Here is a 23,309-nt window from a genome sequence, read left to right as displayed (position 1 = left end):
GGTGAAGTTCAGCTGCGACTGAGCGGCTTCACTTGATCCCAGAGATCCCGGAGAGTGGCCCTGCAGCCGGGCTCCTCTTCCTCGCCTCGGCGCTCCCTCCAAGTGGCTCTCCTCCACCTCCCTCCCGCTGTTATCTCCTCCTCCTCCTCTCTCTCTCTCTCTCTCTCTCTCATGCGGCCGTACAGTGAACACCCCCCCACCCCCAACTCACTCCACCACCCTCCATTGAGTCATTGTGCACTGAACAGTGAGCTGGGGGGGACGAATCCGTCACACACACACACACACTCAAGCTGACACACACTCAAGCTGACACACACACACACATACACATAAAAACTCACACACAAGAAACTCACACACAAACACACACACACAAGCTGACACACAAACACACACACACACACACACACACTCACACAAACACACACTCACACACACAAATACCAATCATCCATCAAAAGCTACTACAAATAACAGCAGGAAGACCCCTCCCATGATCCCCCCCTCCCCTGGCAGGAGCTACCATCACCCTCTCTATCTCCCTTTCGATCGCCCACATGTGTTTGCCTCCCCCAGGGCCAAGAAAGAGCTGGGGGGGTCAACCAACCACTGAAGCTCCAGAGCAGAAAAGACAAACTGTTGGGTGTTTTGTTAATGGGGGGGGGGGGGGCATAACTGGGATGCCATAAGCTTCCTCAAGAGTCCATTATAGATTCACTGGTGAAGAGGAGAGAGGAGAGAGAGAGGAGGAGAGAGAGAGAGAAGAGAGAGAGAGGAGAGAGAGAGGAGGAGAGAGAAGAGAGGAGAGAGAGAGAGAAGAGAGAGAGAGAGGAGGAGAGAATGAGAGAGAGGAGAGAGGAGAGAGAGAGAGAGAGAGGAGGAGAGAGAAGAGAGAGACAGAGAAGAGAGAAGAGAGAGGAGAGAGACAGAGAAGAGAGGAGAGAGAGGAGAGAGACAGAGAAGAGAGGAGAGAGAGGAGAGAGAGAGAGAGAGAGAGAAGAGAGAGAGAGGAGGAGAGAATGAGAGAAGAGAGAGAGAGGAGAGAGAGAGGAGGAGAGAGAAGAGAGGAGAGAGAGAGAGAAGAGAGAGAGAGAGAGGAGGAGAGAATGAGAGAGAGGAGAGAGGAGAGAGGAGAGAGAGAGAGAGAGAGAGAGAGAGAGAGGCTTCTGTGTACAGGATCAGGGTTGACGCTGGATGAATTCAAAGGGACAGGACAGTCCACAAGAGCACCAAGCTCACAGCGTGCTGGTAGATCCACATCATGGTGCACGGGCAGGTGGACCAAACAGCAGCAGCGATGACCAGGTATTCCACACACAGTGAAACCCCAGCACACGACAAGCTTGAATGGTCTAGAATACAACAAACAGATTGCTTCTACATTAAGCCCAGAGTAGAGACCAGCAGAACCACGTTCGACAGAGATAGGTGGTCTGCTGCAAAATGATGTGGATAATCATAAAAGCTTTAAAAACAACCGGAGAGCAGCGGCAGCTAGTAGCGGCAGCTAGTAGCGGCAGCTAGTAGCGGCAGCTAGTAGCGGCAGCTAGTAGCGGCAGCTAGTAGCGGCAGCTAGTAGCGGCAGCGTTCACTCAACCGGAAGCCGGCAGGGTTGGTCGTGGAGAGGTTCCTACTTTCATGATGTCATGATTATGGCTTCCTTACTGGTTTGTGTTGCGAGGCACAGTGGCTCCAGAAAGTGGAACTTCCTGTTATGATTTATATTTGTACTGCCGTCTTTGAATTCATCACCCATGTGGTCCCTTTTTCAGACTTGGGGTCAAGGGTCACAGTTCCTGTCGGGTATCATTAAGCGCCAATGTGCTCATGGAGGTCAGTTGTTTTCAAGTTGCAAGTTCAGCCTCAAATGCGATACGGAGACATCGAGGTGACGCAGCTGCCAGCCCTCTTCATTCCATGGGTTCGGTCTTCAGCAGGATCGGGTCAGTGTGGCCTCCCTGATATTCCTCAACATCAACATGGCTGTAGGCTCAGTCCCAATGACAGCACCAGTTATCACATACCGCCCCCTAGTGACCAGGCAACAGCACAACAATGGCCCGCAGTGATGAAGCGTGCCGGTATTTGGCCTCATACTTCACAACTTTAAAAAGCAAGACGCAACATGAAGCATCAAAACACAACAGGTTGGAAGACGCAAGGTTTTAATCCAAAGTGGAAGGTTCCCCTAAGACGTCCAATGACCAAAGTTCTCATATAATACAGTTAGAACAGTTAGTTCATGCGACACTGAGTGGAGACCCGTTAGTAGATCATCTCATCTAGTTCTCCTAGTCATCTTTGATTTGTGTTCCTGCTGTTCTCCAAGAACACATAAGATTGGATAGAGACTGAATCCTCCCGGATGCCTGAAGACAGACAGGAGCTCAACTGTGATTGGATGGTTTCAAAAACAAAAATATGGCTCATATCTAATAAAATGTCACTGCTTTATTTGAGGAAAAGTCGCCTCCATGGAACAGAAGAACCCATCAAATTGTACCAACATAAAAGAATTTTGTTAAATAAAAAAATTAACACAACATAATCCAATTTAAAATTTTCCTCAATATGGGGGGGGGGGGTCCTCAGAGTCCACATCAGTCACCTTCAAGGGTTCCTTCACCGACATCCACAACACTTTCACAGCAGGAAGCACCAGCGGCCGAGTCCAACACCCATCCAGCAGGAACGCCGATGGACACCGAATGAGGCCATGAGGAGAGTCCGGGCAGCTCTCAGGTCATCGGTTTATCGATTGTGTGTGAGAGGATTCAGCGATCAGAGCGAGCAATGGAGTTCTCAGCACTGGAGCGCTGGAGCACTGCCGGCGGTGCATCACGCGTCCGCTCAGTCAGGTCCACTCCTGCCAATCAATGGAGGCTTTCAGTATAAATGTGTGTCCTCAGCAAGTAAAGAATGCTACCTTGACATAAGCGTACCAACAGAGGTCATATTCAAGCTGCTGTCAAAGAATTCTAAAGATTTAGCAGCATCAGCAAGTCAACTTCTTCACGAGCTATTTGGGTTGGCAGGATGATGGCAGCCAGATTGAATGCAGCTGTAACGTGGCACTTTTGTCTCCATTGTCTGGCAGAGACGGTTATCACAGGATGTGCCATCGGCTGAGGGGACCTGACTGGAGCCTCCAGAAAAACATACAAAACACTTCTGACTTTCATCTCAGCAGGACAAACACCCTCCTCCTTCCTAGCATGGAACTCAGCCGTGACTGCAACTGCAGACACAGCTGAGGTTCTCACTCACTGTCAGAACAATGACAATCACAGTCCAGCAACAATGGAAGAAAATAGCAAACAATCCTCTTGTTCACTGTCCAAAAACCTAAAATCAGGAATGGAACGTTCCCTCTGCTCAGAACACAGATCCCTGCTTGTGGCCTTAGGAAGAACCTGATTTTTCAGAGGAAAAATCATTTTAAACAAGTTGACCTGCTCACTGATCCTGAATCAGTAGTATCAAGGAGTTTTCACCCAAATGTAACTCTGTAACTAAGGAATTACAACATATCGCATCAAATATCACAGTTTGCACTTGGAATAAAAGTTTAAGGGGACACGCCCACTTTAAAGGAAAGTCTCTTATTGTCCATCGTCCTCAGGGACAAACAAGTTGATCCTTCTCTGGGGAGCCCAGTTTCAGGCTACTTAGCTTAGCACAGTGACTGGTAGTGGGTGGGAAGTGTTAGCGTAGCTGCGTCTCTGCCTGCATTAATATCAGGAGGGTTGTGTGTAACCTTGGTGATGAATACCAGTTTAACATGAGGAGGCGTTGTAGTGGTAGAATCAGACACGTAGCCGGAACGACTTTCCCTGAAAGTAGGCCTGTTCCTTTAAGAGCTTAAACACATACATGACACATATATGTGTACAACTTTTACAACACGCACACACATTAGGAGCTCCAGCCAACTGGAAGCACAGCTAGTGGTCATAGACTCTTACACAGTAGCCAACAAACATGATCTCTGGAACAAGGAGGTCAGACCTAACCAGCCGAACCAGAGCAAAGACCCCGATGTAGTTTCAATATCCAGTTGGGTTCATATGATCCCAGTTTAAACATGAGGAGTAGAACATTAGAACACATGAGCTTTCAGCAACATGACAAGGAAATGATAAATTATCACCATGTCCAAACCATAACACATCTGAAAGAGGTTAATTTAAAAAATAATAATAAATATCCTCACTTTAATCACAAGTACCATCAGAAGAGCAACATGCTGGTCTGATTTGTTGTCAATGAGTTCTAAAATGTTCTATGACTTCAGTTAGTCCTCAAATTTGAGGTTTGAGAGAATAAACAGATCCATTTATGTATTGAAGTATCACAATGCAGTGTTTCCATGCTGCAATTGATACATCAAGCCATCCTCCGTAAATGTCTCTTAACAAGATTGATCTAATTATTAATGAAATTATGAGAGTTTTTACTGAGGTCCTTTTTTGTGTGATAAATGTAAAGGTGGAGATTGCGAATGACTTGAGTTCTTTTATTCTCATCTGAAACTGACGCCACTAAAAGCTACGCAGGACATTTTAGTGGCGGCTAGAGGACTCGGGTCCGGGCTGGGGTTCGGCTGAAGCTGCTCTAGATTAGTCACAGATACAAAAATAAGAGATGTACTAGAGCACAATGCTTAAAGTAAGACACAATCATGCTAATACTGCTCAACTCCTGGAGGAGGAGGAGTCCGGCACTACACTGAGATCTCCTGGACTGGAGAGAAGCACTTCCTGGTGGAGGCGGAGTCCTGCTGAGGTGTGGATGGAGGGGAGGGCGGTAGGCGGGCAGATGGATGTGGAGAGACACATTACAGTTGAACAGAGTCAACAGAATTAGAAAAAAAAAATCATCCACTTAAAAAAAAAAAAAAAAGAGCAACCAACAAACTTCAGAACACCACAACAAGTTTGTCCTGTACTGAGCTGAAGTGTGACTGTCCTAAAGTTTCGGGCCTGAGTCCACTTACATTATCAAAGAGACACCGGACACCAGAGTCTGATACCTGGGCACGGTCCCTGGACTACACTGAACTGCAGGCCTCTAGTTTAACATGCGCAAGCTCAAGAAGGAGCAGCTCAGGGAAGCAGGCTCGTGTGAGCGGCGGCGCTCTGTGTACCTGCAGGCGGCTAGGATCCGTGTGATGCAGACCGCCAGCGCTTGCACCTGGGTGCATGACAACATGGTGCCATTGCTTGGGCCACATTGACTTTGGGGAACGAATGAGTTAAATCTGTCTTTGGATTATTGGTTGTTGTTAATGCCATAAGAGTCAAATTTATGCATGTTGTCGGGCGGTTTCGGGCTGGGACATGATGTGTGCGTCCCTCCACCAGGATCTGACAGTTACACAAATGCTGCTTCGGCAGATTTGCATAAAATCAAATTTGAGCCAAATCAGACCAGTAAAACCTGAGCCTAACTGGAACACTTATGTTTGAAGACCCCGATTTAGCTGAAAGAATCACGCTAATAATGAAATGCTGTCACCACCCATTCAAGACCTGTCAATCAAAGGTGAAAAGTCTTTATGATGGACAGTGAATCAATTAATAATGTTGCAGCTGTGGATCGTGGATGTTCATTTGTGAAGGGTTAGAACTCTTCACAGAGAACTCTCCATGATGCTCAAGCAACTTGATGCACAAAAATCAAACTTCTTTAGAAAGATAAGAGTTTACTGATGACCTATGATGGACTGACAGCTCATCCAATCACCTGCCAAGAACTTTTCGAACACAGTATCAAAGCCTAAAATCTTTTAAAATGGTCCATGTAACAAACATCAGGTTCTGTCAAAGCATGGACATGTTCTGGTTTGATTAGGGGAAACTGTCATACCTGGGACACCTTCAGAGCTTTGTCCTTATTAAAACCACAGTCTGGGTTTTTAACAACCAGTCCTGCCTTCCCCAACACAGGACCATTCAGTGGACTGTACACCTACACACATACACACATACACACACACACACACACACACACACACACACACACACACACACACACACATTAATGGAGCACCTGAGAGGGGAGTGTGTGTGTGTGTGTGTGTGTGTGTGATCTGCTGCTATACTGGAAGATACAAGTCAAACATCTACTTCATCAAATGTTCTGTTGCACAAATATGTTTCCACACAAAAGGATTTTGTAGCCTCACAGGAGCAACAAAAGGAGTTACAAGTCTTCATACTTTACTTCTTGTCTGTGACACTAAATCAAGAGCTAAAAAAATTCAAAAACAAATTTGTGCATAAGAATATTTAATGACTGAATGATAGTGTAAGTAAAAACAAAACTGCGCCTGAGAGAAAAGAAACAACAAACATATGAAGTACTTAAAACAGTTATCACCTCCTGCACGGAGACATTCTCTTTGCCAGGTCTTCTAGCAGCCTTGGTGACAGCGTCTGGCGAGACATGCCTTACTTGCCTCTCTGCCATCAGCTGATCCACACGAGATTTGCGCTGAGCATCAGGGACAAAAAACACAGGCGAGCAAAAGCCATTTAGCTTAGTGAGGGTGTCATGTGTGAAAAGGGACATAGTCAGGTATTTACAGTTCATTTGTTCTTCGGTCCAATTGTCCTCCATCGTGGTTCCCTCTTTTCCTCTCGACTCTCAAGGGTTGATGGTATGAATGCTCAAACAATTAATGTCACAAAAACTGGAGCTGAATTTCTCCTATCAATTACTAATGTCTGTAGTAGCCAGAACCTCCTCAGGTGCCAGCACTCACCGACCCAACAGTGTGTTAGCTGGAGAAACAATAACACCTAAATTATATTTTTCTGTCAGTCCTCACTCATCTGCAGCCTTTTGGAAAAACACCTGCATAACCTTCTGGCAAACATCTTTACAATCCATGTTATTAAAGTGACACTTTAAACCAAAAACTGTATCGGTTTTGCAGCAATCACAGCAGCATCGAACTGGAAGAGTCCCAGTAAGTAAAGTTTTGTCTCCAATCAAAGCGTTGGTGGATTATTGCTCACGTCTGTGTTAGGAGACCTATATTATACCAGACAACCTGGAGAGACAGTGAACAAACATTCCTGGACAGTTTAGCTGCTGTTAGCCATCAGTCTCCATTAGCTTCAAGCTAAATATATGTGGCTGTCTCCTCCTGCATTCTGGAGTCACTAAGAAGTGATGCAGGAGGGGAAAATGTCAAACTAACAACTATTTGTGAGCACTTAAAAGGAAAAATACCCCTTTTCCTTTTAGAATCACTTTAACATTTAACATGGAATATTTCTCCTCCTGGAACCGTCACCTTATTGTGGTGGAGGAGTTTCACTGCCCTAATGACCCTAGGAGCTATGCTGTGGGAGGCATTTCGCCCCTAGTAAGGTCACCCACGGCAGACTGGTCCCAGGCAAAGGGCCAAAAAAAGAATAGTTCAAAAGACCCTTCATGGAAAATAAGAGCAATGTTGGTGTACCCAGCCCAGAGGGTTACCGGGGCCGTATGTTCTGGACACACGGGTGAAGAGAAGAGCTGAGCTGTCAACTGATCACCATCTGGTGGTGAGTTGGATCAGGTGGCAGGGGAAGATCCCGCACAGACCCCATAGGCCAAAACAAGTAGTGAGGGTTTGCTGGGAATGCCTGGCAGAAGAACCTGTCAAGACGATCTTCAACTCCCACCCCTGGCAGAGCTTTGACCACATCACAGGAGCAGTGGGGGACATTGAGTCTGAATGGACCATGCTCCGCTCTGCCATTGTTGAGGCAGCTGCTGTGAGCTGCGGCCGCAAGGCTGCTGGGGCCAGTCACGGTGGTAATCCCCAAACCCACTGGTGGATATGAGAGGTGAGGGAAGCCATCACTCTGAAGAAAGGGGCCTACAGAGGGTGGCTGGTCTGTAGGTCTCCAGAGGAAGCTGACTGGTACCAGCAGGCCAAGCGGTGTACAGCCATGGCAGTTGCCAAGGCAAAAACTTGGGCATGGGAGGGGTTCAGTGAGGCTGTGGAGAATGACTTTTGGTCTGCTCCGAAAAGGTTCTGGCAAACCATCCGTCGCCTCAGGGGGGGGAAGGCAGCAACTTGCCTACACTGTTTACATGGGGGACGGGACGCTGCTGACGCCAGAGCTGGTGGGAATGGCTGGGGAGAGGACAGTCTGGGCTTCCTTGCTGAGGCTGCTGCCTCGCGACCCCGATCCGGATATGCGGAGGACGATGAGACGAGACGGAATTTTTATCAATATTTTTTTTTGCAAGGTTTCAAAATGGATTTCTTGCTATAATTAGAAATAAAACCCAAAATGCACACACACTTAAACATTTAATTTTTTGCCCTGGTCATTGCTTTGTGAGATCAGACTTACCTTGATGAGTCCACCAAAGGAGCGTGAGCGTGGGTGCTTCTTGCTGGGACCGGGGGGCACCTGGCGATGCTCATTTGTGGGCGTCACTGAGGTGGTCTGTTCGACGAGCTACATGTGAGAGGCAGACCACAACACTTGTATTACTGAAATAAATTAAACTTCAGATTTGTGCTCAGGCAAACACGGAGAACACGTCCAAAGAAAATCTAAATTTCCTGTTGTGGACATCATTCTTCAATAGCACTTGCTCCAGTCCTCGGTTCAGTTTAAGTTTTAAAGATGCTGCACTCCAGGTATAATAAAGAACAGATCTTAAAATAACCTGTCGAACGAGTTTTTTCTTCTTGGCAGAGTCGGGCATGTTGTGGTGGACATGTCTAAAGAGCTCCTTCAGAGCCTCCTCTGTGTACTGCTGAGCCGGTGACTGACACTGGTCTTGGGAGCTGAGGCCAAGAACAGCGGTCCTCTTCAGGGGCAACACTGTACATTGGGCAGGCGAGTCACCCACTGCCAACAGCTCCAGATCATCCTGGCAGAGTAGAAGCTACATTAGGCCAACAGTGTTCTTTTCATGCAAATAGCTTCACATTGTCAGTTTTGAATGATCAAAGAATTTGTAGGACCAAACAGTGCTGCTCCATCTTCACTAACAAGCCAAACTGATGATGCTGGAAGCCTGAATGCAACGTTAGCAATGCTAAGCTGATGTTAGCCTAGGAAGGAGCTACACCAGGGTCACATGACTTCAAGGTCACCACCACTAAGCTTCAGGCTTCTTGTGTTTCCCCTGATGACCTTTAATGACCTCCATGACCTCTGTAGGCTCCTCTAGACTCTTGTTAGCAACCCAGGATTTTAAGACTCCACCACTCCAACATCCACCAGTCTGGTGTTTACTGGTGGATCTGATGTAGAACTGAACCTCCACCATCCACCGGTCTGGTGTTTACTGGTGGATCTGATGTAGAACTGAACCTCCAACATCCACCGGTCTGGTGTTTACTGGTGGATCTGATGTAGAACTGAACCTCCAACATCCACCAGTCTGGTGTTTACTGGTGGATCTGATGTAGAACTGAACCACACACCTGATTTTATTTAACTTTCTCATTTAAATTTTGCCATTTGAAGAGTTTTTCAAGCAATCTGGGTTCTCGCCATCATGCAGTAGATGGTGCTGTTGTGCACCTCATAACAGAAAACTGCACGTCTTGGTCCAAAACCAAAACAGCATGAAGCTCCAGCAAGCACAGGACAAAGCAGAACATTATGGTTCTCCAGATGGCCTGTGCAGGAACACCAGGACAATTCCAGAGCACTTAAGTGAGGCTGGGAAAAGGATGGATGCTATGGTGTTCTACCAGGCCTGTTAATATTGGTTATTTTTTATAGAGCAAAATCAAAGTAAACCAATAGGAGGGAGAAAACCCCCAAAACTAATGAAATGAAAATAGCCAATTCAATCCATCCATTTTCTTCCACTTACTCCTATTAAGGAGTCGCGGGGGGGGGGGGGGTGGTTGTTGGAGCCTATCCCAGCAGCCTTCCCCCTGGACAGGTCACCAGTCCATGGCAGGGCCAACACATAGAGACAGACAACCATTGGCTCTCCCAGCCACGCCTACGGTCAATTTAGAGTCTGGATTAACCTGGTCCCTCTTGATGTCTTTGGACTGTGGAGGAAGCTGGAGAACCAGAGAGAACCCAGCAGGAACAGGGAGAACATGGAGACTCACCCAGAAAGACCCCGTGCTGCAGCCGGGGCTTGAACCCAGAACCTTCTTTCTGTGAGGCAGCAGCGCTAATCATTGCACCACTGTACCACAATAGCCAATTCACTTCTTTTAAAATATGGAGTCTCAGTTTTTTTTTCTGACAATGACATTTCTGGCTGAAGATGACCTTAATTCCAAGAGTGATTTAAAATTTGAGATTAGAGATTTGCACTATGAATTGCCCTGTGTATGAATGGTGCTATACAAATAAATTTGCCTTTGCCTTTAAAAAAAAAGAAAAAAAAAAACCTGTTGGCTGAAGGCGGACAGATATGTTATATCATTCAGCTCAACTGTAGGATAAGTAAAAAAATTATGTCTGGGCATGTTGGAGCACACTTATATTAACCTTTTATTTATTAATTCAATTCAATAATGTATGACAAGGTGACAGAGTACGGAGAGCTCACCCTGGTCTGCAGAGCCTTGGTCCCAGTGAAGTGTCCTCTGGCGTAATCTCTCAGGTAGACCGGAGCCTGAACAACACATACCATGCACACACTGGCAGTCAGCCATGAAACCATTACACTGCTACATTGGCTGAATTAAATCCCTGTGAAATCTGTGTTTGGGGAATTTGGTGTGCATTCATAATCACCCTGAAGAGTTTCTGTGAGTGTTTAATGAGAAAGGCCATGCTGTTGTTCAGCTTCTTCAGATTGTCTTTCAGGTCAGCGGCAGTCATCTGGAGCAGGACATAACACTTGATTAAAAGAAGCACACCTACTTCTAGCTTAAGTCTCTTGCTGTCAATCATCCCCAAAGGAAGACAAAACAGCGACCCTTCTGCATAGAGCTGAGACCCATGCAAGTTAGCTTAGCACAATGTATGGTAGTGGATGGAAAATGTTAGCATAACACAAAAGTCATGAAGATTGAAAGATATATTTGGCACATATTTCTGTTTTCCACTGGGGCATTGAAAATGTTAATACTCTACACTGTTCCTATCAGTACCATGATCGATCTGCGATTGTTCCAACTCTGGTTCCTGAACCTTTCATTCGGAGTACAAATTCAAGTGTTCTGTGTCTTATGGTCCATGATGATATTGTTGCAGATCTTACATGTCTGGGCCAGAGGACATGCGGTGCGAACATGAGCGCCAAGTTGAAGGCGGACATCTTGTTCTGATCCTGCTGCTTGGCCGTGTGGTAGAGCAGGTCCAGCAGCAGTCTGAGTAGCGAGCGGTTGGTTTGAGGTAACAACAGGAAGAGGAGCTGCAGAGCTTCAATCTGACGCTCCTTGTTGGGGACATCCGTCTTATTGCCATGCTGGTCAAACAGAGTCATGTCTGACAGGAGGAGGATCAAATCATTATTATCAAACTTCTGTCTCCTGTCTATAAATCACCACCAGCATTAAAAAAAAGCTTTAAAACTACAGAGTCAGGTCAGACTCAGGTCTGTCTCTAAGAGATCTGACTAATTTAATTTTCCTTCTGAAACCTCAACAGAGAATTAAATTATTTCTTCACAACATCGATGACAGCTACAGTTCATGAATTCTCTCTAAGAAACCACATCATGCATTGCATCTGTTTAAGAGTGCCACACCTCAACAAGTGTTGTCACTCTACTGGCATTTCGAACTTCAATGTGACACCTTGAAGTGACTAATTTATCTCATCTTATCTTAGAAATTGAGATACATTAATAGCACTGTTTGTTAAACATAACGGAACCAAAGGAAATCTATTCCTAACCATTACTGTCACAGTATTCAGTAACCTCACTTCACTCCTTAACTGACTTTAACCAGGAGCTCAGAGACCAGTAAAGTCTTTGGTCCCCATGAGGAATAGAGGTCCTGATTAGGTTGGCGTTTATACCAGAGAAGGTGTCACACCAAAACTGTGTTTAGTTCCGTATCTTGATACAACAGTTAGAGTGTTGTGTGCTCTTACCAGCAATCTTCAGGTGTGCATGGAAGTGTCTGTGAGTGAGCAAGGGCTCAGGCAGTTCTCCCAGGAACGTCTTCAGCAGTGTGGCCACATCGTTGGGGTGGAAATCTCCAGAATCAAGGTCAACATCAGCCCCACTGTTGAGGAGCTCCTTCAAGGTCTGCTGCCGTATACTGTTCCCCGGAACCCGAAACAGGCCCTCCACATGCAGATCTGAGCAGAGTGTGGTGGTTTTGAATGAGATGGTAAAAGTCAAGTCAAGTCAGTTTTATTTGTGTGTCACCAAACCCCAACCAAAGTTCTGTCCTGACTCTGTCCAAGTAGAGCAGGTCCAGCACCTCCCTCCTTCAATGAACCTCCACCCAACAATTCTCCATCAGCAGCACATCCTGCAACAGCAGCCACCAGAACCTTCCTTTACCAGCAGGAAGGTGGAGCAGATCCAGGATCAGTGGGGATGGAGAGAGAGCAGGAGAGCAGGACAGAGACAAAGACAGAGAATGGAGGAAGACAGAGAGACAGAAGGAAAGAGAGGGACAGAGATAAAGAGAGAGAGAGAGAAAGGAGGAGAGACTGATGGACAGAGACAAAGACAGAGAATGGAGAAAGACAGAGACAGAAGGAAAGAGAGGGACAGAGATAAAGAGAGAGAGAAAGGAAGAGAGACTGATGGACAGAGACAAAGACAGAGAATGGAGGAAGACAGAGAGACAGAAGGAAAGAGAGGGACAGAGACAAAGAGAGAGAGAAAGGAGGAGAGACTGATGGACAGAGACAAAGACAGAGAATGGAGGAGGACAGAGAGACAGAAGGAAAGAGAGGGACAGAGAAAAAGAGAGAGATGAAGAGAGAGAGAAAGGAGGAGAGACTGATGGACAGACAGGGACGTGAGCAGGTGGAGCTACGGGTGGCAGCTGGAGCCTCTTCAGGTCTGGAGCCTCCTCCAGCAGCATGGATGTGGGGAAGCACAAAGGCTCCAGAGAAGAAGAGGAGTTAGTAACACGTATGAGAACAAGAGGAGGAGAGAGAAGCCCAGTGCATCATGGGAGATCCCAGCAGTCTGAGCCTAGAGCAGCAGATCTAAGGGCCAGCCTAAGCAGTCCTGACTCTAAGCCTGATCAACAAGGAGGTCTTAAGTCTGCTCTTAAACCTAGAGAGGGGGTCTGGGTCCTGGACTGAAACTGGGAGACGGTTCCACAGGAGGGGAGCCTGGTAGCTGAAGGCTCTGGCTCCATTCTACTGTTAGAACTCTAGGAACCAGCAGGAACCCTGCATCCTGGGAGTGAAGGGTTCTAGCTGGATCATAGGGGACTAGGAGCTCTGTCAGGGATGAAGGAGCCTGACTGTTGAGGACTTTGATGGTAGAAGAAGAATTTTAAATTCTATTCTGAATTTGACAGGGAGCCATGCAGAGAAGCAGTCCAGGAGAGACCTGGTCTCTGCTACCAGTTCTAGTCAACACGTGGCAGCAGCGTTCTGGACCAGCTGGAGAGTCTTTAGGGACTTGTTAGTCCAGCCTGGTAGGAGGGAGGTGCAGTAATCCAGCCTGGAAGTGACAAAAGCAGGGACTAGTTTTTCTGCATCTTCTTGAGCCAGGATGTGTCTGATCTTAGCGATGTTACGTAGATGGAAGAAGGCGTCCTGGAGGTTTGTTGAATGTGGGAGTTAAAGGATCCTGGTCAAAGAGAACTCCTAGGTTCCTACAGTGGTGCTGGGGGCCAGGGTGGTGCCATCCAGGGTACCTGTCTCATCAGATCAGGTGGTCCTCAGGTGTTTGGGCCCAGCACAAGAACTTCAGTTTATCAGAGTTTAATAAAGGAAATGATGGTCCTCCATGTTTCCTGTCCTTCAGACAGGCCTCCAGTTCAGTCAGCTGGTTTGTTCCATGTGGATCATTGATGAGTTCAGCTGAGTGTCGTCTGCATAGCAGTGAACATTAATGGAGTGTTTCCTGATCATGTGACCTAGAGGAAGCAGGTACAGGGTGAAGAGGACTGGTCCAAGCACAGAGCCTTGTGGAACACCAGAACTGACTGTTGTGGTCTCAGAGGAACCATCATTAACTCGTACCTACTGAGATGACCTAGTAAATATGACCTGAACCAGTTTAGTGTGGTTCCTTTAATACCAGTGAGAGGTTCCAGTCTCTGTAGAAGGATATGGTGGTCAATGGTACCAAAACTGCACTGAGATCTAATCACGCCAGCACAGAGACCAGTCCCTCATCTGGTGCCAGCAGGAGGTCACTGGTAACCTTGACTAGTCCTGTTTCTGTGCTAGGATGAACCTGGAACCTGACTGGAACAGCTTAATAGATCATCATTCCAAATAAAATGGGTTTATTTATTCATAATACTAGTTCTGGGAAATGTAATCCTGGAAATAAACAGAGAAATGGACACTAAGCTCAGAGAATATTAGACCTGACACAATTGTAACTCAAACAAGTAAACTTTGTTGGTTGTAATGAGCTGATGATATAAATAGGCTGTTTATCACTGCAAATCAACCACATGTTTCTTCTGAAAATCAAATCAGCTGCTGTTAGTGTCTGCATGGCAAAGCATTCAAGATGTCTTGGATGACTCACTTTTGCTGAGGTATTCCATAAGGTGGTGGATCTGTGCAATGCAGCTCTCTGACAGCGGCAACCCAAACACGCCTTTATCTATCAACACAACAGGAGGGATTAGTATTATCATCAACACTTGTGTTAAAGGACAAATGGATCCTTTATTTCTGCTTCATTTTTCTACACAACTACATTCAACACAAATAAGCCAAAACACAAACTCACAAGTCTGATGAAACGCATGTCAACATAACACATTCACACAAGATGGAGGACAGAAAGAAATGTCCAAATGGGTCATATGAATCACTCAGAGGTGCAGACCTGCTGTGCTGTCCCCAACATAGAGGTGTGAGGGGAAAACTCCATTCTCAGATGCATCATGATGTGGACCTCAGCCTAGCCTAGCCTCACCCAGCCTAACCCTAGCATCCCACCAATAACAGTTGACACACTAACCCCGGTGCAACTGAGGGGGGCGCTGTGGATGTCCTGCTGTGGGGCTGTGACTTCCTTTCTTCTACCCATTCACCCACTCCAGGGTGCCGCTAAAGGGGCTGAGCTCCTCTTTTAAAATCAATTGCAAGGCAACAAACAAACAAACTCCACAGCTAGGTCGGTGCCACCAGCCACTGGGGGTCAGCTAACACAAAGCCACTGGCCCACCTCCAGCACAGCAACCGACAACATGAAACTCATACGGTAATTAATAAAGGAGAGGGCAGGGTAGCTAAACATGTGACACACTGGGCAGGGGAACAGGACAGGGAGAGGAAGACACTATTGCTGCTGTGCTACAGTAAAAAGCAGGTCTGAGATGTGACCAAACAACTGTGAGATTAGCAAGACAGCGTACCCATCTGGGTCCGATGGCAGTTTAGAAAATAGAAATACAAACTGATGTAGAGTGTGTGAGGATGAGACAACACTGTAAAGCTCTTTGATTAGCGCTGATGTAGACAGGCGCGACATAACAGAGTGCATTTACCATCTAGAGATGCTGTTAAATTCCCAGAGCTTCATTTGGTTTTCCAGTCTATCTGGGAATTCCACTGATACAGTTGAGCAACAAAATGGTTATTTCAGCTGTAACTGTTGTTGGGCCAACACAACCAGGAGGACAGATTAATTTAGAGATTTGACGATGAATGCATCTGAAGAAAGGACTTTTGGCCTTTGAGGCCTAACACCCCTTTCAGAAGCCTGCAGTAGGAGTGACCACGCGATCTCAAACAAAGGGTCGTAAAAAGGGGGATCATCTCTGGCCATTGACCCCCCCCCCCCAAACTCCGCGCCCGCTTGACCGGAAGTTTGCGTGCCGCACCGCCATTGGCTGAGAGCCAGCACGGCCCATGGGAAGTGACATCATTGAGCGCCATGGCTCAGGGGGTAGAGTGGCCGTCTAGCAACCAAAGGGTCGCTGGTTCGATCCCCGACCCCGGTGACCATGTCCAAGTGTCCTTGAGCAAGATACTGAACCCATAATTGCTCCTGATGAGCAGGTTGGCGCCTTGCATGGCAGCTCCACCATCAGTGTGTGTGTGAACGGGTGAATGAGACGACACTGTCAAGAGCTTGGAGTGCCGCTAAGGTAGAAAAGCGCTCTATAAAATTTAGTCCATTTACCATTTACATCACCGATCTCACCAAATAAAGGAACAGGACCAAGAAAGGCCCGCTCTCTTCGCATCTTGGCCTAGCAGTGTACCAGACGGCGAGAACTCCACAGGCAGACACCTCCCCCCCCCCCGTCCACATATCCAGACGAGACGCCGTTGAGCCACGCTGCCCTCGTGAATTGTATCCCTGGTGAACAAAAGCTTGGCCAAGCTTGTTCACCCTCCACCAGTTGACTGCAGCAGATCCGTGCAGGCTGCCCGCCGCTGCTTCTGCTTCCCTCCGACCAAAGCCAGACCCTGTGCGCACTGGACCAGCGGAGGTTGAATCCCTTACCGCCCCACCGGACCAATTAAACAATCCCCCAACAAGGCATTTTCTTTTCCCCGTCCCCCCGTCCCCCTTCTCTCTTTGGTACACACACACACTCACGTTATCACTTTGTATCCTTTGGTTAGACTGAACCCTTATATCAACTTGTTGCTGATTTATTGATGCATTGTGTTTAATAAACCCTTTTTATTATAAGAGAGAAGTCGTAGCGTCCTTTTGTGTACAAAACTGTGGTCACGTGTCCAAGAGACAGCCAGCACTCAGATCGCACCCTTCCAAGATTAGAGTTGTTCCTATTACGGTAAGTTGATATTACTGAATATTGACTGTTTAGTGGATAAACTCTCTTTGAGACTGACATTTTTCCAAATTTGGTCAACAATTTAGTTTCCCTGAACTAATCAGAGTGGTGCCCCGATTGATTAATATTTAATATTAATTAGTAATTTTATTTAATAATCAATAATTATACTCATAATTATTGATTATTATTATTTTTGACCAAATCGCTCCTCAACGCACAACACTGTCACCTAAAGATATGATGGAATGGAAATGTCCACCCACATCAAGGCTACTCCTCCCCTCTCTTCCAGGTGAGACAGGTGTGTATTACTTGTGTTTATTACACATGCGTTTAGCCAATCACAGGAACTGCCCATAAACTTCCTGTTCTAAAGTGCTGAGGTCCACCTCATGCTGCTACTGTTTGTGAATATAACAAAAGAGGGTGGAGAAAATAAAGGGTGTTATGAAGGTTGACTGACATGTCCAGGCTGAACCCCTCGCCCAGTGTCAGCTGGGATAGGCTCCAGCCCCCCCACCCCCCCGGCAACCCTTAACAGATTAGCAGTATAGAAAATGGATGGAAGAATGAATGAAGGTTGATCTCTGACCTTTGCGCTTGAGGAAGTTGAATGAGCGAAAGAATCCTCCATTTCCAGCCATCGATGTCTTAACACCATCCTCACCAAGGAGCTGGGAGAACTCAGCTCCAGGAAGATCAATTAGGCGAGTGATGTTACTGATCACCAGCTCCAGATAAACCTCAGGGTTCTCATGACGAAGCTTCTCCACGAAGAAGTCTGGGTTGAAGATGACGGGTTGGCGGGAAGCGCAAGAGCCGCCAGGGGTGACATCCAGATTGGCCACCATACTGTTCTTGGGACCTCTGCATAGGAAGGCAGGACAATCGAAACCAGTTCCCTCTCATCATGTAGCAGCATTCAAACCTGCATAACATAACTATTTCCACCTAGATAGTGTGTGTGTGTGTGTGTGTGTGTGTGTGTGTGTGTGTGTAAGAGAAATGTGCACTTAATCCATTATACAAGGTCTGGTTAATGAGAATGTCATCAGAATGTGTTTTAATTACAGATGCAGGAGAACCTCAGCCTCCAGGGTTCACACACATCTCTACTGGAACATTTCCATGAGTTTTCCACAACTTTCAGGGAGGTTTTCATGAGCCAAAATCCTTTGGTTTGTATTTTTAAATACAAAAATGAACGCATATATTTACGTAAAGTTAATGACAAATTAATTAAGTAAATCAATACGAGCATGAATATTTTTGAGATGACCTTAACTGATCCATGAACACGCGGATCAGCCACAACGTTCACGGGGGTGACGTCGGCACTCTGGTCGAGTGTTGATGTCGTGGCTGATCCGCGTGAACCTGGATATTCCGGAGAGTGATACGCACACTTGAACAGCTTCTCCTGAATGTCTGGCTTCGTTTACTCCCGGGCCTGGAAACTGACGTCTTCAAATGGTCGGACCTGTGGAGCGAAACCGAGGTACGAGTTGACCCCCGCGGCCGTTCCTTAACGGGCTCGTCTCAACTTCTACGATGATCACGATCCCTCCAGCGACCATGGCTAACAAACATCATCAGTTCAGTCAGTTCCAACTACCATCAAGTCGTTAAACGACCACATCGAGGTCACGAGCTAACTGCTAACGTCACGGAGGTGTCCAGGTCGCTGATGAACCCTTTGTCACATTTGTGGTTGCGAAGTAACGGGTGCTTAACCGGTGTAAAGCCACGGGTGTTAGCGGTTAAACGTGACTCATGCTAATTTTGCGTCGTGAAAACGTTATGATATTCGTTCTTACCTTCTATTTGGTGTGTTTTCCTCGACATCCTGACCCGCGGCCATATTCCGTTTGAATCGTCCGCCGCTACCTCCCAGGCCTCGCCCACAACGTTAACCATTGGAAGTTCGTAAAACATGGGCGGTCCTGGTTACATTTTCCCCTCTGTGATTGGTCAATTTGAATTCACTCGCGTTGTCAAACAGAGGTCGCGAAGTCGCCTCACAGTTTAAGACATTAATCTGAGGTAGTGTTGCCAATTTAACGATTTTTCAGACCCCTCCAGCGAGTAGCGACTTTTGGAGACTGACGTTAAAGCACGTATCACCTACTCTTCTCAACGAGCAGCGTGTGCGACCCTGAGCCTCTCTCCCTCCCACAGCACTCACAGGCGGCCAAGCCCTCGCGCGGCACAGCGGTCCCTCCCAGCTGCAGTCAGAGGAGACGTGTGCGCTCCTCCGAAACCAGACTGCAAATGAATCGCGCATGCGCGAAGCCGCTGATTGATTTTCATTTAGATTGCACAGACTGTTTAAAATGTCAATGTTTTACTGTTATTTGTTGTTTAAAACCAAACAAAATCCATCGTCGTCTTCCACTTATTCCTCACTAGTAAGGGTCGCGGGGGGTGGAGCCTATCCCAGCCTCTACGGGTGAGAGGCGGGGTTCCCCCTGGACAGGTCTCCAGTCCATCGCAGGGCCAACACACAGAGACCAACACCCATTCACACTCATACCTACGGTCAATTTAGAGAATCAATCAGCCTCGTCCCCAAATTGATGTCTTTGGACTGTGGAGGAAGCTGGAGTACCAGAGAGAACCCACACAGGAACAGGGAGAACATGGAGAAAGACCCCGCGCACGAGACGGGACTCGAACCCGGAACCTTCTTGCTGTGAGGCCACAGTGAGGACCTCTGCTCCACCGTGCAGCCCCAGCAAACAAATTTAAAACAAAAACAACCAACAACAACAGAAAAAAAACCCTCTAACTCTGCCAAATTGTCTCAATTGGGTCATTTTTTCCAGTCCCAAGCCCGGATGAAGGAGATGGGTTGGTACGGTGACATAAAAAAAAAGAATCGACAGAAGAAAGTTGATTTGTACTTCCAAACATATATGGGTTGTTTTTTTAGTAATTTTTTTGTCTCTCCCACGACGTTGTTCCTCTCCATACAGCGTCAATTACAATTTGACCAATTATGCAAACGAGGCGATGACGTAATTTAGCGACTTCTAGCAACTTTTAGGACAGCCAATAGCTACTTTTCTTACTGAGGAGTTGGCAACACTGTGAGTCAGGGACGTCCTGGCCACTGGGAAGCGTGGGACAGTTCTCCAACGACCGGCTCAGCTCAAGTCGGCTGGGCCGCGGAGAAAAAAAGAAAAAAAGTTGTGTTTTTTTAACAGGCCTAAATAATTTCCAATATCCACAATTATCTTTTATCAAGGTAGCACAGTAGCAGCCTACACAATAATGTCACAAGGCAAGCCACATGGACAGCATGCTAGCCTGCCACACACACAGGACACGGCCGGGCCGAGGGAGACACGTCTGCACGGGTTTACAGTACCGGGGTGTCGCTGTGGCGCTGCCTGCCTGGTCCTGTCCGACCTGAGAATGACCTCATCTTGCTGGAATCTGATTGGCTATTTGGCTCAATTGGCGTGGTTTCCCTTTCATCCCAATCAGTATCAGCTTTTTTTGTCATGTGAACGTGATGGATAGCGAGGGGGAAAATGCCAAAAAGAAAGAAGACAGAAAGAAATGGGTAGTGCAGAAAAGATGAGATTAAAGAAAACAAAGCTGCGACAGCAAGATGCTGCCAAACTGACAGACCTCTTCCAGGGTGGGAGGGCTGGTGGGCAGGATGCTGAAGCTGCAGAAGCAGGACCCAGCACGGCGGACACGTCGACAGGTGGCCACTTACAGCAGGTTAAAAGTGGCTGAATATTAGACCCAGCAGGCCATGCAAGCATTTGTGATGCAAATTATTAGGTAACAAAGTAAGGGTTAATACTATAGCTGTAGTTGGCAATACAGTGTGAGTGCCACCAAGGCCAGGTCTTGTTCTGATTCAGTAGAATGGCAACATGCTTATGCTGATTGTTAAGGCCGGTGTAATTGACCGTGATTTTCACCTAAAGTTACCTAGAATGTGCTCCCCGGTTTGGCCGCACGCCAGCAAGGGCCTCTGCAGCTCTACTTCCTGGGCTGAATTAGGGGCCCAGCACGTCCCTGACCTTATTTATATGATTCTACTGTCACTGCAGTTAGTTAGTTTCATTCTATGATTCTACAGGTGTGGTGTGTTCATTGTCTGAAGTTATGTTAGGTTGTTAAGAGGCTGCTACAGGCTTAGACTGCTCGGGGACACATCAGGTTACATGGAGCCCTTCCCTCCCCTCCTCTCCTCTCCCTGCCTCCCCTCCCATAAACCAGTCTACCATCCAGTCCCCCATCAAGCTGGCTTGCTCTCCCTGCCTCCCCTCCCATGAACCAGTCTACCATCCAGTCCCCCATCAAGCTGGCTTGCTCTCCCTGCCTCCCCTTCCATGAACCAGTCTACCATCCAGTCCCCCATCAAGCTGGCTTGCTCTCCCTGCCTCCCCTCCCATGAACCAGTCTACCATCCAGTCCCCCATCAAGCTGGCTTGCTCTCCCTGCCTCCCCTTCCATGAACCAGTCTACCATCCAGTCCCCCATCAAGCTGGCTTGCTCTCCCTGCCTCCCCTCCCATGAACCAGTCTACCATCCAGTCCCCCATCAAGCTGGCTTGCTCTCCCTGCCTCCCCTTCCATGAACCAGTCTACCATCCAGTCCCCCATCAAGCTGGCTTGGTCTCCCTGCCTCCCCTTCCATGAACCAGTCTACCATCCAGTCCCCCATCAAGCTGGCTTGCTCTCCCTGCCTCCCCTTCCAGAAGCTTCCTTCTTCAACTGTTATTAACATTTCCATGTTTCCTCCATTCTGTGTTATAAACTGTTTTCTTCTCTGTACCAACATCTCCTGCACGTCTGTCCCTCCTGGTGAGGGATCCTCCTCCCCTCCTCACCCTGAGGTTTCTCCCATTTTTCCCTGTTAAAGGTTTTCTATGGAGTTTCTCCTCAGTCGATGTGAGGCTCTGAGGGCAGAGGATGTTGTTATGATGCCATGAAGCCTGGAGACAAACTGGTGGTGAAAACAGGCCTTGGCTAAGACAAAGTTATTGTTTATACGTGTCGCCAGGAGCTACACTATCAAAGACTGCTGAAATACTGCTAATTCTAGGGCGGGGCCAGCATTTCACATCTAATTCAGATGTTTTTGACTGGTATTACAAAAGAATCACACTTTATTATGATTCTTTTGTAATTTCTAAAATCAATTTTCATTTTATGAGGCCAACTGAGAACTGCACACACAGGTCCAGCTGACCGACTCAAGCCTTCGTCCACTGCTCTCCAGCCTCTTCATGGCTGGGAGAAGGACTCTGAGTCTTTGATGAATGCTTTTTCCTGACATTCATGCTCCCTACCTGCAGCACTTCAGCTACGTCTCCCTGTTGGCTGAACAGTGTTTTGCCCCTGATTTTTAATATGCAGTGGTGACCAGTTCAGTTTCTCTTTTGGGATTAATAAAGTCTGTCAAATCAAAAAAATCTTTGGAATCCATAGGAGAGTGAGAGTTGGGACACTGAGACCAGAAGTGGGTGTGTGGTCGTTCTGACCAGTACTGGTAATAAACTGACATTAAACATGTTCACCCATCCCACCACAAAAGGAGACGTGGAGACACTGGGAATTGAGCTGAGTTCACCACACACACCTGCAGTGGGAACATCACGCCCATGTGGTCGTCGTCCAATCACAACTGAAAGTGAGAAATGAATCATTCCTGTTTGGTATTTAAGCTTCGCCAAGAAGGCTGGTAAACAGGATGAAGCCATCGTGAACACACAGCCTGATGTCACGATTCTGTTACTTCAGAAGACGTCTCTGACTGCGTTGCTCGTAGGGCCGTCACCGGGAATAAAGATTCAGACTCAGTCCTCTGATTCCTCTCATCCACCTTTTCCGCTACGACATAATTGGGGACCACGACGTGATTGAGTTCGTGTCCTGGGCTGAGAGGGAGGCTGCTGCGTCCCGCACCGAGCTCGCTGAACAAAGCTGCAGGACAAGGTCGTTAAATTGAAACCAAACTGGTACTCAGACTCAGAGTGTGTGTTTGTGGTGTAGCAGCCAGAACAGACGAGGGGTGTCTGCTCAGCATGTCCCCACAGTTTTACTGAAGAGGAGCTGTATGTGATGAGTAACTGACACCTGTCCATCAAATCTGTGTCAGATCTGTTAAACTGACGTGTCCTCTCCTGGGAAGGTTCTGGAACAATGCTGCAAGTCCCATAAAACCCAAAAAGGTACGTTTTGTTGTTTTAACAGCTTGATTTCTAATGGTGGCGTCTTTCATCTGCACACAAATTTTACATTCTTGTAAAATTATTTAAAATTTAATGTTTTTCTTTCTTTTGCAATATATAATACACTTTAAAATATAAATTGTCTTTCAAATTCACATAAACACTACGTCCTGTCAATCAGACAAATTTACAGCTTTTTCACGAAACTGAGATGAATGTGCTCACTAGATAGGTCCATGGAGGAGGAGC

The 23,309-nt window shown here is 47.0% G+C and overlaps 1 protein-coding gene across 4 annotated transcripts; it reads right to left on the bottom strand.

The window, feature by feature from the left end:
* Positions 1-2,436: 2,436 nt before the first annotated feature.
* arhgap19 (Rho GTPase activating protein 19) lies at positions 2,437-19,114 on the bottom strand. 4 transcript variants are annotated; one of them, XM_086212470.1, is made up of 12 exons: positions 18,682-19,114; positions 17,457-17,731; positions 14,629-14,706; positions 12,042-12,251; positions 11,203-11,429; positions 10,734-10,820; positions 10,546-10,611; positions 8,683-8,889; positions 8,361-8,468; positions 6,385-6,498; positions 5,872-5,973; positions 2,437-4,783 (listed from the first exon to the last, which is right to left on the bottom strand). In XM_086212470.1, the coding sequence occupies exons 1-12, from the start codon at positions 18,723-18,725 to the stop codon at positions 4,727-4,729; spliced, it is 1,575 nt and encodes a 524-aa protein (XP_086068596.1). In that variant the 5' UTR covers positions 18,726-19,114; the 3' UTR covers positions 2,437-4,726. The 4 variants fall into 4 exon arrangements, with proteins under 4 accessions (XP_086068596.1, XP_086068597.1, XP_086068598.1 ...); XM_086212471.1 differs by having other exon boundaries at positions 2,437-4,780; XM_086212472.1 differs by having other exon boundaries at positions 2,437-2,869.
* Positions 19,115-23,309: the final 4,195 nt, after the last annotated feature.

The sequence above is a fragment of the Aulostomus chinensis genome, chromosome 8 (assembly GCF_037954235.1).
Source record: "Aulostomus chinensis isolate RoL2024-O1b breed Wild chromosome 8, RoL_Achi_v1.0, whole genome shotgun sequence".
Lineage (NCBI taxonomy): Eukaryota > Metazoa > Chordata > Actinopteri > Syngnathiformes > Aulostomidae > Aulostomus > Aulostomus chinensis.
The sequence above is the reverse complement of the archived record's forward strand: the minus strand, read 5'-3'. Positions and strand labels throughout refer to the sequence as shown.

Excerpts from the sequence above, each read along its gene's own strand:
- arhgap19 (XM_086212470.1), bottom strand. The coding sequence starts at position 18,725 with ATGGCCGCGGGTCAGGATGTCGAGGAAAACACACCAAATAGAAG. Across the intron at positions 17,732-18,681 it reads GAAAACACACCAAATAGAAG|AGGTCCCAAGAACAGTATGG; the intron begins GTAAGAACGAAT and ends CTTCCTATGCAG. Across the intron at positions 12,252-14,628 it reads TATGGAATACCTCAGCAAAA|ATCTGCATGTGGAGGGCCTG; the intron begins GTGAGTCATCCA and ends CACTCTGCTCAG.